This window comes from Oryx dammah, unplaced genomic scaffold (genome assembly GCF_014754425.2).
Source record: "Oryx dammah isolate SB20612 unplaced genomic scaffold, SCBI_Odam_1.1 HiC_scaffold_23, whole genome shotgun sequence".
Classification (NCBI taxonomy): Eukaryota; Metazoa; Chordata; class Mammalia; order Artiodactyla; family Bovidae; genus Oryx; species Oryx dammah.
The window spans coordinates 64,661,057-64,676,899 of NW_024070207.1; the positions used below are offsets into that span (position 1 = coordinate 64,661,057).

General features: G+C 36.3%; 1 protein-coding gene across 2 annotated transcripts in view; it reads right to left on the reverse strand.

Annotated features, from left to right (window-relative positions):
* Nucleotides 1-11,508, reverse strand: part of SH3BGRL (SH3 domain binding glutamate rich protein like) — a 71,921-nt gene extending 60,413 nt beyond the window's left edge. The window contains exon 1 of one of the 2 annotated variants that reach the window (XM_040265634.1): nt 10,884-11,508. In XM_040265634.1, the coding sequence (XP_040121568.1) occupies nt 10,884-10,928 (45 nt within the window). In that variant the 5' untranslated portion in view covers nt 10,929-11,508. Of the gene's footprint in view, nt 1-10,874 lie in introns of both variants that reach the window. The other variant, XM_040265633.1, reaches the window with a different exon arrangement.
* Nucleotides 11,509-15,843: the final 4,335 nt, after the last annotated feature.

Below are 15,843 nucleotides of genomic sequence, written 5' to 3' on the forward strand. Positions count from 1 at the left end.
TTCCTTATAACTTTATTGGAAAAATATGTGGACAACCCAAAGGTTCAGGTTTTCCACTTTTCTTCCCCCAGAATCTCTTAACATGAGCTGTTGCACAATGTGGTATCTAATTGTTGTAGCAGTAGCCCATTTTAGATGTTCTCTATATATTCCAAGAAATAAGATATTTATGCACTGTATGCCTAGATTTATATATTGAAGTACAACTGAAAGTATAACTCCAATATTCCTCTATCCCACCACATTATACAGTGAAAAAATAAAATATATCTCTGTAGCAAATGATTTTCAAAAAGTAATTATATATTGATTTATAGTTAATCTACTTAGGTATCCAGACATAAATTATTTAAATAATACTGTGCTAGATGTTTTGTATTTCAAAGCATCACCTTTTCATGAAATCTAGAGTCACTGAATTTTAAAAGTATATATGTGCTATGTGACTGATGGGACTTCCCCTATACAGACCCTGATATTTTGGTAGTGTAAGGATTCTCTGGAATGTAAAGCTTTAGTTCTAAGGTCATCTTTTTGGTAGAGTCAGACTAAATATCAAGGGAGATATATACATACTCCTCTCTTAAGACTCCACACAGTGACTGATCATAATCATAAAATAAAAGGGATACAAACATATACCAAACAAAAATTATTCTTCAATTTCAACTTCAGAATGTAATAATAAGTCTTAATGCAACTGGACAAAAAATGTTTAGTCACATTCTCCTATAATATTTTTAGATTTTCCTTTCAACAATTTTTTTTTAAAGCACATAAATTCCAGAGTCTGGTACAGAATCAGCCTTATTATGGATCTTGCCACACTTTCTACATATTCCCTTTAAAACTCACCAGATAATTGTCTCATTGCCTGGCCAATTTGCTATATCACCACCACCAACTTGAGTGTCCTCTCAATGTTGCTCAGAATATTTAAATTCAAGACCTTTATTTCCAAAAATTTTAAGTAGAAACTCATTGAAAAAGTTTCGCCACAACCACAGCTTTTTGAGTTCAAAATATTTAGTTGATGAGCAAGACCAATTATGCTTAAGATTCTCAAAGTGTGAGGTCAGATTACACAATATTTAGTAACAGATTTCCAATGACAATTACTTGCAGAAGTTTTCTTCCATAATACTAATAATTTTATGTTATTTATATTCCACTTGTGAGGGTGATGAGAAGCAAAGGAAGGTTTAGTGACCTAATCAAATTACCCAGGCATCAGGCATTCCTCACCCTAAAACTACATTTTCTAGCTAAAAGCTTAAAATTCTTTCCCCAAAATAATATGTTTTAATCTACTTTTAGTTAAACTGTCTTACACAAGGTAATTTTCTTATATTGGGATAAAAGTACATGTTCTGCATTCTAACTAATCATACACACATAAGTTTTTGTGACTTTAAATTTCTACTCTAAAGAATTCTAAGTTCTTTACATGAACAGGCAACTGAATTATTCTTGGTACTGCTATAGACCAATTAATTAAGAAGTACTTTTCGTGATTTTCCAAGTTCAGAAGAAAAGCAATTTTACAATGACTTTTAAACTAATTTCATACTGGATAATTAATAAATAACAATCATTAGGCAGAATAACATAAGCATTAAGATTATGAGCTCTGGAATCAGACAGATCTGAAGGGTGTTTGTTAGCTCTCTAACATTGCTACCTCTCTCAGTCTGTTTCCTCTTCTTAAAAGAGTTATAATAATAGAGGAATAAGAGGTACCAACTACTACTACATATAAAATATATAAGCTACAAGTATATATTGAACAGCACAAGGAATATATACAATATTTTGTGTTAAATATAAATGGAGCACAACCTTTAAAAAATGTGAATCACTAGTTGTATACCTGATATATATTGTAAATCAACTATATCTCAATAAAAAAAAGGGGAAAGGGGAAGAAAAAAAATGAGCATAATGGGAGTACTGACTCCACTGAATTGCCATAAGAATTCAATGACACAATGCATCGAAAGTTCTTGCCACTATGCCTGGCATATTTTAAGTGCCCAATGAGTGATAGTTCTTACTATTATCAACTAAAGCTGATAAATTATTTACATGATAAATTAAAATTAAAAATAAGATGCTTTATCATATTTGTAACATATTCAGTACTTGTCTATGCTCACCTTCCTTCTAAATCACACTGGATAGAATGATTTCTTAAATAATAAAGCCACTATTCAATATATATATATATACTGTTATAATTTCAGTGTTGAGAAATATGCTGCACTTACGGTGAAACAATTGGCTGAGTGCTAGTAAAACAAACAAAATTTTCTCATGTTGTAGCTCAACTAAGAAGACTATTCTCTTAGCTCAACTAAGAAGACTATTCTCTTCACCTTCAAAAAGGTGAAGTTCTTTTTGTCTTAAGTCACTGCTGGAAATCCCCTCAGCAAAAATGTTTGGCTGTACTCCAACTCTGTGACAGGGTCTCATTTTCAGAAAGGACTAAGCCAAAGGGACAGAACTCAAAGACCAGAGTTCAGAACCAGAGTTTACAAATCACAGAAGTACTGCTTTCCTAATTTACATTTATAGAATCATTACAGGCCACATTATAATTATGTTAAAAAGAATCAAAGTCATAAAAATTCAACACATGTCACAAATGCTATTTTAAAAATGTGTCCTTGGTTAAGCAATTTTATTCAAGAAAAAAAAACTAAATTATATATGAAAATGTTGCTACTAACCTATCTTTCCCACTCACACCTCTCATATGCAGATTATAGATGATATATTTGCCTAGTTAGGCATCATCCAGTCTTTTTCCTTCTTTTCAGGCATCTTATATTTATTAAATGGCAGTTATATGTTCCCAATCACATGACAAGATTTTAATGTACTATTGACATAATTTCTGTTCAGTATCTATCCAGTAAGACAGAGTACAAATAACACAATGCTTAGGAGTGTTTAGTCAGAACAACCTGAGTTCTAATCCTAGTTCTACCATTTGTAACTCTTTGATCTTGAGCAATGTATCTAGTTTCTGGGTCTTAGCAATATCCCCTTCAGTCATATGAAATAAATCTAATACTAGTACTTATCTCACAAAGTTATTAAACTTATTTGAAATGAAGTATGTGAAACACTGGGCACTGTGCTTGACATACACAATGCATAAAAAAATGTTAGGCTTTACCATTACTAGAGTCAAATCCTGATTAGCCAGGTTAATAAAAAGTAATGAAACAAAAATCTAGCAGCACTACTGAATACTTTTAAACATACAGTTTATAAATTTGTGGTGATATTCTTAAATTTATATTTAACTTTTGCCTGATGTTCTGGCAATCAGAAACACTTCCAACAAACCAATAAAGCTAAAATGTGAGAGACTGAGCCAGAAAACAATCCCTTTGTTTAGAATTATTCTCTATTGGCCAAGTGTGAAAAGTCAGCTTTGCTCTCATATTAATAAAAATAGTCATCATAAATTAGCTGCGTCTTCTTTCATAAATTAGCTGTGTCTTCTTTCTAAATGTATGTTTGTTTAATCTTGGTCTGCATTGGAGGAAGTAATTAAATACTGGGTTTAGAAGGCTTCCTGGTAGGCTGCAAAGTACAACGGAACTGAAAACAAACAAATGGTCATATAGTCATCAACAGATTCTCAATCTGTTTAATTTTATCAGTAGGAAATGAAACACATTTACCCTTGATAATTCACCTAAAATAGAAAATATTCCTGTAAAATATATGCTTCACAGCACAATATATATTTTGGGAAATAATTTAAGGATTAACTACAGAAAATTAGAACATTTGACTTGACTATGTCTAGGGCTTCAATTTATTTTTCTCTTCCAGCACAACCCAGGGGGTGCCATGTTGTGTTCAGTCACTTTAGTCCTGTCTGACTCTTAAAGACCTCATGGACTGTAGCCTGCCAAGCTCCTCTGTCCATGGGATTTTTCAAGCAATAATAATGGAGTGGGCTACTATGCCCTCCTCCAGGGGATCTCTCTTGACCCAGGGATCAAACCCATGTCTCCTGCATCTCTTGCATTGCAGGTGGATTCTTTACCACTGAGCCACTGGGGGGAGGGTTGACCTTAAGGTTTATTAATCAAAGCCCTTTCCCTGACAGAATAGTCTTTGAGCTGAAAATAAATTTATTTTATCCTTTTCTCCTACCATATTATGAAACTTTTACTAAACTTCTGCAATGCATTCTTTCCTACAACCATTCGAATTTCAAGAACCCAAGAGTCATGATCATTGGTAAGTGTGTCTCTTGAGCCCCTTTAAATTGGGCAAAATTATTCCAAAGGTTTTGCCATTGCTGCTGTGACGTTAAGGAAAGCAGCCACTAAATACAGGACATCAATCTAAAGGCACCGGTCTTTAGATTGTTCCTGCATTTGCCTCATGAGAGCTGCCATTTCCTATGGTTCAGGGCATCCAAAAAGCATGTCCAAATGGCCATCTCATGAAATTTCTAATTTTGCTCTTCTAAATAGCTTATGAATATCTTTACACAGCATTCAGACAAACCTTGGCAGCTATGACAAAGACCACAGCATATTTCAAATTAATGTTTTATTTATAAATATAAAGAGCAGTGGCAATAAATGACAAATCCACAACTACCATAATACTCAATAGTGAAAAGCTGAAAGCATTTCCTCTAAGATCAAAAACAAGACAAGGATGCCCACTCTTGTCATTTTTATTCAACAGAGTTTTGGAAGTCCTACTCATGGTTATCAGAGAAGAAAAAGAAATAAAGGGAATCCAAATTGGAAAAGCATAAATAAAGCTGTCACTGCTTGAATATGACATGATACTATATGTAGAAAATCCTAAAGATGCTACCAGAAAACTACTAGAGCTCATGAATGAATTCAGTAAAGTTGAAGGATACAAAATTAATACACAGAAATCTGTTGCATTTCTACACACTAACAACAAAAGATCAGAAAGAGAAATTAAACAAACAATCCTATTTAACATTGCATCAAAAGAATAATATACCAGGAATATACTAATACAACAGAGTGACTGAACTGAATTGATACCTACCTAAGGAGACAAAAGACTTGTTCACTGAAAATTATAAGATGAAAGAAATTAAAGATAATACAGAAAGATGGAAAGATATATCATTTTTTTTACTGGAAGGATCATATTTTCAAAATGACTATACTACCTAAGGTGATCTACAGATTCAATGCAATCCCTATCAAAATATGAATGACATCTTTCACAGAACTAGAACAGAAAATCTTAAAACTTGTATGAAGAGACAGAAGATCCGAAAAAAAAAAAAAAAATCTTGAAAAAGACAACAGAGCTGGAGAATCAGGTTTCCTAACTTTAGGATATACTAGAAAGCTACAGTCGTCAGAACATTATGGTACTGGCATAAAACAGAAATGTACACCAATGGAACAAAACAGAAAGCCCAGAAATAAACTCATGCACCTATGTCCAATGTTTCTATGACAAAGAAGACAAGACTAGAAAATGGAGAAAAGATGGTTTCTTCAATAAATAGTGCTATGAAAACTGAAAGCTACATGATAAAAAATGAAATTAGAACATTCTTTAATACCATAAACAAAAATAAACTCAAAATGAATTAAAAACCCAAATATAAGACCAGATACTGCAAAATTCTTAGAGGAAAACATAGGCAGAACACTCTTTGACAAATCACAGCAAGATCATTTTTTGATCTATCTTCCAGAGTAATGGAAATAAAAACAAAAATAAACAGATGGGACCTAATTAAGATTTTCACAGCAAAGTAAACCATAAACAAAATGAAAAGACAACCTTCAGAATGGTAGAAAATATTTGCAAACAATGCAACTGACAAGGGATTAGTCTCCAAAATTTACAAACAGTTCATGCAGCTCTCAGTATCAAAAAAACAAACCACCCAATCAAAAATGGGCAGAAGACCTAAAGAAACATTTCTCCAAAGAAGACATACAGATGTCCAAGAGTCACATGAAAAGATACTCAACATCACTAACTATTCAGTTCAGTTCAGTCACTCAGTCGTGTCTGACTCTTTGCGACCCCATGAACTGCAGCACACCAGGCCTCCCTGTCCATCACCAACTCCCGGAGTTCACTGAAACTCACGTCCATCGAGTCAGTGATGCCATCTAGCCATCTCATCCTCTGTCATCCCCTTCTCCTCCTACCCCCAATCCCTCCCAGCATCAGGGTCTTTTCCAATGAGTCAACTCTTTGCATGAGTTGGCCAAAATACTGGAGTTTCAGCCTCAGCATTAGTGCTTCCAATGAACATCCAGGACTGGTCTCCTTTAGGATGGACTGGTTGGATCTCCTTTCAGTCCAAGGGACTTGCAAGAGTCTTCTCCAATACCACAGTTCAAAAGCATCAATTCTTCGGCACCCAGTTTTCTTCACAGTACAACTCTCACATCCATACATGACTACTGGAAAAACCATAGCCTTGACTAGATGGACCTTTGTTGGCAAAGTAATGTCTCTGCTTTTCAATATGCTGTCTAGGTTGGTCATAATTTTCCTTCCAAGGAATAAGCGTCTTTTAATTTCATGGCTGCAATCACCATCTGCAGTGAAATGCAAATCAAAACTACAATGAGGTATCACCTCACACCCGTCAGAATGGCCATCATTTAAAAGTCTACAAATAATAAATGCTGGAGAGGCTGTGGAGAGAAGGGAATCCTCCTACACTGATGGTGGGAATGTAAACTGATACAGTCAGTGTGGAGAACAGCACAGCGGTTCCTTAAAAAACTAAAAATAGAGCTACTAAACGATACAGCAATCCTACTCTTGGGCATATATCCAGAGAAAACCATAGCTCAAAAGGATATATGCACCCCAGTGTTCTTTGCAGCACTGTTTACAATAGCCAAGAAATGGAGGCAACCTAAATATCCATCAAAAGATGAATGGATAAAGGAGATGTGGTACATATATACAATTAAATATCACTCAGCCATTAAAAAGAATGAAATAGTGCCATTTGCAGCAATATGGATGGACTTGGAGATTATACTAAGTAAGTCAGACAGAGAAAGATAAATATCATCACTTATACATGGAATCTTAAAACAACTGATACAAATGAACTTATTCACAAAATAGAAACAGACTTAGAGAATGAACTTATGGTTACAGTGAGGAAGTTTGTGTGGTGAGGGGTAAACTTGAAGTTTAGGATTAAATACACACACTGCTATATTTAAAATGCCTTTCCATGAAAAAAAGAGCAGCAGATACTCTTTCACATAATGCAATTATTATTGAGAATACTTGAGAATCATACAGATGAAGAACTGTGGCTTGTTGTTTTATGTCCATATTATCCAAATGAAGAAAATACCGACTAGTGACTAATGCTTTGGCAATCACTAGCTTTTATAACTCATACACAGAATAATGCCACAGAGGAAAATTATGTAGATTTCATTTACCATATGGACAATCTAAGCTACAACTAGTTTGTTGTTTCAGTAAAACAAAAGAGATCATTTTACAGAAGTTAGTCCATAAAAAATACCCTCAGAAATTTATCACAATCTATCTACTCAATCTTAAAATTTCTATACTAAGTACATCTAAAATGCATAGAGACCCTGAAATGGAGATAATTCTGGACCTGAGGAAAAGTATGGGAAGAAAACTCTAAGTCACTTATAATTCTCCATGCTATTATCACTCTAGAGATCCTGATCAAAGGCCAAGGTTGATTTTTGTTGTCATTGAAATTCATTAAGTTTATTACAGGCTCTATGCTTACTATTCCTCTTCCATTAAATGCAAATTTATAGGACATTACAATTTCAAGGAAAAAATGGTATGGCATATACTATTGTGTTACAGTAAGTCAAAACATGCATGAGCGGTTCTGAACAAGCAGAAATCACTTCCTATAGACAGGCAACTTGGGAGTTGCATTCTTACTAAATGCTTTTTACCTAAAAAAATTAAAAAACAGTTAAGACCTGAATTTCATCCTTTTCCTATATGAAACCAATTCGAAATGTGCATCTTCTCTATATCCCTGGCCTTAAGTGAATTTAGCACACTTACTGACATTCGCCTTTAGACATACTATCCCTCCTCTATACTAGATCCTCATTTTTCTATTCCCCAGATTGTATATGCCCAAGCAATTCCACTTACAGGACTCACTCCCTTCTGTTCACATTTACATCTGCATGTCTCCTAGCTGTCATGCATCACTGGGAGGATGTATTTCTTTAAACATATATCATTTGGATTCAAACAGCTTGTACTGGATTCAAGCTCTGTGGCTTACTAATTGTATGACCTTGAGAAAGTTGTTTAACCTCTCTGAACCTATATTTCCTTACCCTAAAAATAGAGACAATCGTAGGATGTAATTCATAAGACCAGAAATTGCAAAGAAAAAATGAGATAGTATCTGACACACTTAAGTGTTCCTACTTACTATCACTATTATGGCTATTATCAAGAAATTTCATACCATTTTATAATGGTATAAAAACCAACATACTCACTTTCATTTTTAAACTTTAGAGAAGCAAGTGCTACACCTTTGTAATTGGGGCAGAGTTGAATACAAGTTTGAAAACTTTTTTTTAATTGGACTGTGAAGGATAAGTACTCTTGAGTTAAGGTCACACTAAGTTGTAATTATCATAGATCCTACCTTGCCTGACAAAACATCTAGTGTTGGTAATTTTACTGAAATCACTAACAGGAGTAAGAAAACAAAGATTTCACAATCCAAAACCAAAAGCTTTCCTTTAAATGCTCTTCAGAGAACTATACTTAGCCACTTATAGAAGCATCTCACTTTGTGCAGTTATTGCTGGGTTCCTGTTAGGATGTTTGCCTCAAAATTTCTAAATCATATGTTAAAATACAACATGACAGCATTCTTTTTTTTTTTTTAAGGAAAGACCTTAGTATTGCAAACTGAAGAGTCCCCATGTATGTTATAAAATAACTCTTCTGAAGCTTACTAATTTTACAGTTTTAATATTATTTAAAAGTACTATAAGATTATAATAGAACAAAAATTTATTTTGGCAATATGCAGTAGAATTTTGATAACAGGTTTACAAGAACTATAATTACTGCAACAACAGACAAATCTATAGTTACCTATAAGAAAAATAATTGAAACAAAACACAAAAAGCATAAATATTTCTTATTTGTATAGTCTTCAACAGTGGAATCTGGTAAAGGACATAGTAGGAGATAGTAGTAATTTTTAAGGCCCTAAGAAACTAAAGTCTTAACAAAGAAAGAAGTATACTTGTTTCTGCTTGAACAGAAATTCTGAAAAGAGTTTCTTGTTGAATCTGCTTTTTAGGAAGGAGTAGAAGAGCAAGAAAGCAAAGAATAAATCAGCAGTATTGAAACTGCATGTTATCCAGTGAAATCATCAAAACTAACTTCCTGATCTGCTCAACCTAATTTGGGATTTAACAAAAGGTATTAAGCTGATCTTCTAAATTTTGCAATTATTGTATTGGACTTGAGACTCTGAGCAGCCCAAACATTATTTCAAATATCATAATTAATATATATGGAAAATAATAAGGCAAGAAGCTCATAAAATAAGTTCAAATACAATATAAAAAGTTTTCTGTTTTCAACCTAAACTTACTCCTAAATATAAATAAGCTTAAGTATTCTATTTCAAAACTGTCTAAATACATCCACATATAATTGCCAGACAAGTTGAAGGTTCAAAGTTCTTGTGATTTTGCTCAACTTTCAGTGCTATTCCAAATCCTCTTGGGGGTAAACAAAACAAAAATACATAACAACAAAAAACATGGATTTTTTTTGTTGTTGTTGCTGCTGCTCTAAAGCTCAGAAGAGAGAGGGGGTTCATACATTCTACATCCGGAACCCACATCCTGAGCCCAAAAAGCAAAAAAATATCTGCTTTTTGCGAATTGTGAAAGAAACACTTTTATTTACCATGCATATACACTCAGCTTTCCCCTAGTTTAGCCTATTGCTCCCCACAACTTTTGAAAATTGTTATTCTAAATTAAGAGCACATGAATAAGAGGGACATGTCCTATCAATTGAAGAACCAGTCACTGGTTTCTGCAACTACACAAGAAGCCACTTTTTAGTTTCCTTTCCAGTTCTCAATATATTTGAAGCAGTTAGAAACTGCTCGAAGTAATATTTTTTTAAAGAAAAGAAAAAGTCAAAATAAGGTAAGATATGGAAGAAAAAAAAACCGATCCCTTATCACATTGTTTTTTTAAAAAAAATATTTATCATTGTTCCTGATGTCTCCCATTCTTCCTAGTTCTATCAGACTCTTTAGGCCAAAGTTAAATAACTCCCTCTTACACACTGGCAAAATATAACTCTTTGATTATAGGGGTCTCTGTGAAATATAATCACAGTGCCTTAGTAGGCCTCCACTCCATCATCATCAGTAAGACCATATTTTACATCCCTTACAGATGTTAACCACTGTCCCTTGCCTCCATACTTAGAACACTTATGTGAAATGTTCCATTCTTACCAGTGTGTGACTTAATTTCTTCACCTAACCCTAAAAACCCTATACCACCATCTCTCAAAACTCTGAAGCTTTCTTTTTCCTTCAAAGAAGAAATGTGGCCCTAACATCATAAGGCAAAGAAAGCTAAACTCCACGGAAAAATGAAATCGATGCAACAAAGAGAAGAAAAGGGAAGACGGGGGTGGGGGGGGGAGGGTGCGGGGGGAGGGGGAATTGGGTGGGAAGTGCCTGTGTCTACCGAAGGAGAAGCTGCCAGACTAACTTATGCAATTCAAGGGTTCTGGGGCAGCAGGAGACTGGTGTGTAGAAAAATAACAAAGGTGGGCTTCCCACCTTCCTTACCGCCATGGAGCCAGAGGAAGATGCAATATACACACGGATCACCATCTTGGGAACAGCTCCTGTAGTTCTTTGAATCCTGCAAACGGCTGGAGAGCAGCTGCAGCAAAGGCTGGAATCAAGCTAAGAGCCGTGCAGCGGTTGGAAAAGAAGGGTGGGGGAAGGTGGAAGGGGAACTTGCCAGAGCCCCGCCCTTGGCTGCTTTCACTGTGCTCCGACCGCTGCAATCCCAGCCCCAAAGTCCAGAAGGCACAGGCTCGTTTGCACCATTTCTTTTTTTTTGGGGGGGGGGGCGTGGAATCTCGAATAGCACCGCGAGATCTGTTGAAACATTTATTTTTGACTGTTCACTCCCGGAAAATCAGGAAAGGAGAAAGAAAAAGAAAGGAGCGTTGAGTTAAATTTGATTGCAATGAAGGACCTTTCCTCACCGAGAGTCAAAGTTCTGCGCCTTCCGGCTCGGAAATGTATACAAATAAGATATTCTCTTTGAAAGAGGAAGTTCTCCTTTGGAAGAGGAAGTTCTACGTTGAAACCAGACATTAGTAAGAAAGCCCAAGTTCTCAAAGCCTTGTGCATTTTAAGACTGCTATTTTATAGTGATTGTTTTGGTGTTAGCTGACGGCAGGAATTGGACCCTGAAGGACTGAGTTCTGTGGCTTAGGAAAAGTATCAGGTTTCCACAAGTCCAGAAACAGCAAGATTGTTTTCTTTTTGAGTTTCGCTTTTTGTTAAATTAGGGAATCCTGCTTCCGTGAGAATTCTCAGGAAGCCTGATTGACTGGCAAACTCAAAAATGGAGGAAGACATTGCAAATAAAAAATTGAAAATGCAGTGTAAGAAAGTGAATGATTTTTGTTTTGTTTGCTTTGTAACTGGTTATGGAAAGGGAATTTGGATCATACCTTTCAGGAGATGTGGAAATGGTGAACAGAGAGAGCAAACGGTTATTTGTCGCTCTAGGGAAATGAGCAATTGATAATGCCCAGAGTGGTTTCCATTGACTATCAAAACAAACGTAAAGTGTGTTTCTAAGGCTCTCCCACCACAATAATTATACTTCCCAGATTATGTCAAATGAACAGAAATAAGGAACTTGCAACATGAATGAGAGTGGAGTCAGTCACCTCTCCTACTTCTTTACTTTTACTTTGTCCTCCCTCTCCATTCTAATGCTTTATCATATTTGCCTAGGTTGAATAACTGTAATAGCATCCTAATAGAGTCTCCTTCTCCAATCTATGTGATCCGTACAACAACCTTGAGAGGTAGATATAATCACGTCAGTTTTTCAGATAAAGACTCAAGGAAACTCAGGAAAATGAGTAATTTTCCTAAAGTCATTTACTTAATAAATTCCAGAGTTAAGATCAGACTTCAAGTTCAACCAACTCCAATGCTTACCTTCTTAAATATCATTTTTAATACATTGTGTGGAACAGGGAAAGTAATCAATAACTGTTAGCTATTTTTCTTCCTAAAACATAATTTTCATGTGTCACTAAGAACAATGTGGCCTGAAATACTTAAGACAGGTTTCCACTGACTATGAAAACAAACATGAAGTGTGTTTGTTTCTAAGGAGCTCCCACCATTATCTGGCCCTACAAAATCCATAGTCTCATCCATTGTTCCCCAAACGAACTTCCTTGAATAAGCATTGTTTAATCCCCACTACAAAAAACATACTTATTCCTATGTCCTGGAGAAGGCAATGGCACCCCACTCCAGTATTCTTGCCTGGAAAATCCCATGGATGGAGGAGTCTGGTAGGCTGCAATCCATGGGGTTGCTAAGAGTCGGACAAGACTGAGTGACTTCACTTTCACTTTTCACTTTCATGCATTGAAGAAGGAAATGGCAACCCACTCCAGTCTTCTTGCCTGGAGAATCCCAGGGATGGGGGAGCCTGGTGGGCTGCCGTCTATGGGGTTTCACAGAGTCGGACACAACTGAAGTGACTTAGCAGTAGCAGTAGCAATATTCCTATTTCCATGCCTTTGCTCTTGTCCCTTTCTTCACCTTTCCCCCACATAGTCTGTCTTTTCTGTGCTCTCCATCTGGCCCACTCTGATCTTTAATAAATACAAATAAATATCTCTATACACATGATCAGGCTGAAGTAAGTAATGGTGACCTAGCCACCCTCATCATGGTTAACATCAGAGTGACTGTGACTGTGCTTCCTACCCACAGGACAGGAACATCTTCCTTCAAGTTTTGATTTGGCATGATGGACATAGTTTGGAATATAATAACATATTAACCCCTCAACTCTTAGTGGTCAACATATATTCTATTTGAATCTATCACTTCATGGGAAATAGATGGGGAAACAGTAGAAACAGTGTCAGACTTTATTTTGGGGGGCTCCAAAATCAATGCAGATGGTGAGTGCAGCCATGAAATTAAAAGACGCTTACTCCTTGGAAGAAAAGTTATGACCAACCTAGATAGTATATTCAAAAGCAGAGACATTACTTTGCCCACTAAGGTCCGTCTAGTCAAGGCTATGGTTTTTCCTGTGGTCACGTATGGATGTGAGAGTTGGACTGTCAAGAAGGCTGAGCGCCAAAGAATTGATGCTTTTGAACTGTGGTGTTGGAGAAGACTCTTGAGAGTGCCTTGGACTGCAAGGAGATCCAACCAGTCCATTCTGAAGGAGATCAACCTTGGGATTTCTTTGGAAGGAATGATGCTAAAGCTGAAGCTCCAGTACTTTGGCTACCTCATGCGAAGAGTTGACTCATTGGAAAAAACTCAGATGCTGGGAGGGATTGGAGACAGGAGGAGAAGCGGATGACCGAGGATGAGATGGCTGGATGGCATCACAGACTCGATGGACGTGAGTCTGAGTGAACTCCAGGAGTTGGTGATGGACAGGGAAGCCTGGTGTGCTGCGATTCATGGAGTCACAAAGAGTCGGACACTACTGAGTGATTGAACTGAACTGAACTGAACTGATAATCTATTTTGAACCGATGAAAATAGTAGAAAGAAAAAAAAAACTCTTCTAATGATTCTACATACACATATAACAAAATTGGTAACTCCAGAGAACTGAGTGGTTAGACAGTATTAGCAAAGACCAGTTAGTCTTATCAGGAACTTTGAGAAATGGGAAGACAATTGCTAGTATTTAATTTCTTTTAAATACAGATATACTAACCTAAGTGAAAACTTTCCCAATAAATTGGTATATAAACAAAATCTTCAGGTCCTTATTAACAGTACTTAGGATATGTGGGGGAGCCAGGTAACCAGTGATTTTATCCTAGAATAATATTATAGATTATATTATACTTGATCCTCACTAAGATACAATGAAACTAAGCCATGCCATGTGGGGCCACCCAAGACGTACAGGTTATGGTGGAGAGGTCTGATAGAATGCGGTCCACTTGAGAAGGGAATGGCAAACCACTTCTGTATTCTTGCCTTGAGAACCCCATGAACAGTATGAAAAGGCAAAAAGATAGGACACCAAAAGGTGAACTCCACAGGTCAGTAGGTGCCCAATATGCTACTGGAGATCAGTGGAGAAATAACTCTAGAAAGAATGAAGGGTTGGAGCCAAAGCAAGAGCAACACCCAGTTGTGGTTGGGACTGGTGATAGAAGCAGGATCCGATGCTGTAAAGAGCAATACTGCATAAGAACGTGGAACTTTAGGTCCATGAATCAAGGCAAATGGGAAGTGGTCAAACAGGAGATGGCAAGAGTGAATGTCAACATTCTAGGAATCCGTGAACTAAAATGGATTGGAACGGGTGAATTTAACTCAGATGACCATTATATCTACTAGTGTGGGCAGGAATCCCTTAGAAGAAATGCAGTAGCCATCATAGTCAACAAAAGAGTCCAAAATGCAATACTTGGATGCAATCTCAAAAATGACACAATGATGATCTCTGTTCGTTTCCAAGGCAAACCATTCAATATCACGGTAATCCAAGTCTATGCCCCAAACAGTAATGCTGAAGAAGCTGAAGTTGAACAGTTCTATGAATACCCACAAGACCTTTTAATAACTAACACTCAAAAAAAGATGTCCTTTTTATTATAGGGGACTGGAATGCAAAAGTAGGAGGTCAAGAAACACCTGCAGTAACAGGCAAATTTGGCCTTAGAGTACAGACTGAAGCAGGGCAAAAGCTAATAGAATTTTGCCAAGAAAATGCACTGGTCATAGCAAACACCCTCTTCCAGCAGCACAAGAGAAGACTCTACACATGGACCTAACCAGATGGTCAACACCAAAATCAGATTGAGTATATTCTTTGCAGCCAAAGATGGAGAAGCTCTATACAGTCAGTAAAAACAAGGGAGCGAACTGTGGCTCAGATCATGAACTCTGTATTGTCAAATTGAGATTTAAACTGAAGAAAGTGGGGAAAACCACAAGACAATTCAGGTATGACCTAAATCAAATGCCTTATGATTATATAGTGGAAGTGAGAAATAGATTTAAGGGACTAGATCTGATAGAGTGCCTGAATAACTAGGGATGGAGGTTCATGATATTGTACAGGAGACAGGCATCAAGACCATCTCCAAGAAAAAGGAATGCAGCAAAGCAAAATGGCTGTCTGAGGAGGCCTTACAAATAGCTGTGACAAGAAGAGAAGCAAGAAGCAAAGGAGAAAAGGAAAGATATACCCATTTTAATGCAGAGTTCCAAGAATACCAAGGAGAGATAAGAAAGCTTGTCTCAGCAATCAATGCAAAGAAATAGAGGAAAACAATAGAATGGGAAAGAATAGAGATCTCTTCAAGAAAATTAGAGATACCAAGGGAACATTTCATGCAAAGATGGGCTCAATAAAGAACAGAAATGTTATGGATCTAACAGAAGCAGAACATATTAAGAAGAGGTGGCAAGAATACACAGAAGAACTGTACAAAAAAGATCTTCATGACCCAGATAATCATGTCGGTGTGATCATTCACCTAGAGCCAGACAT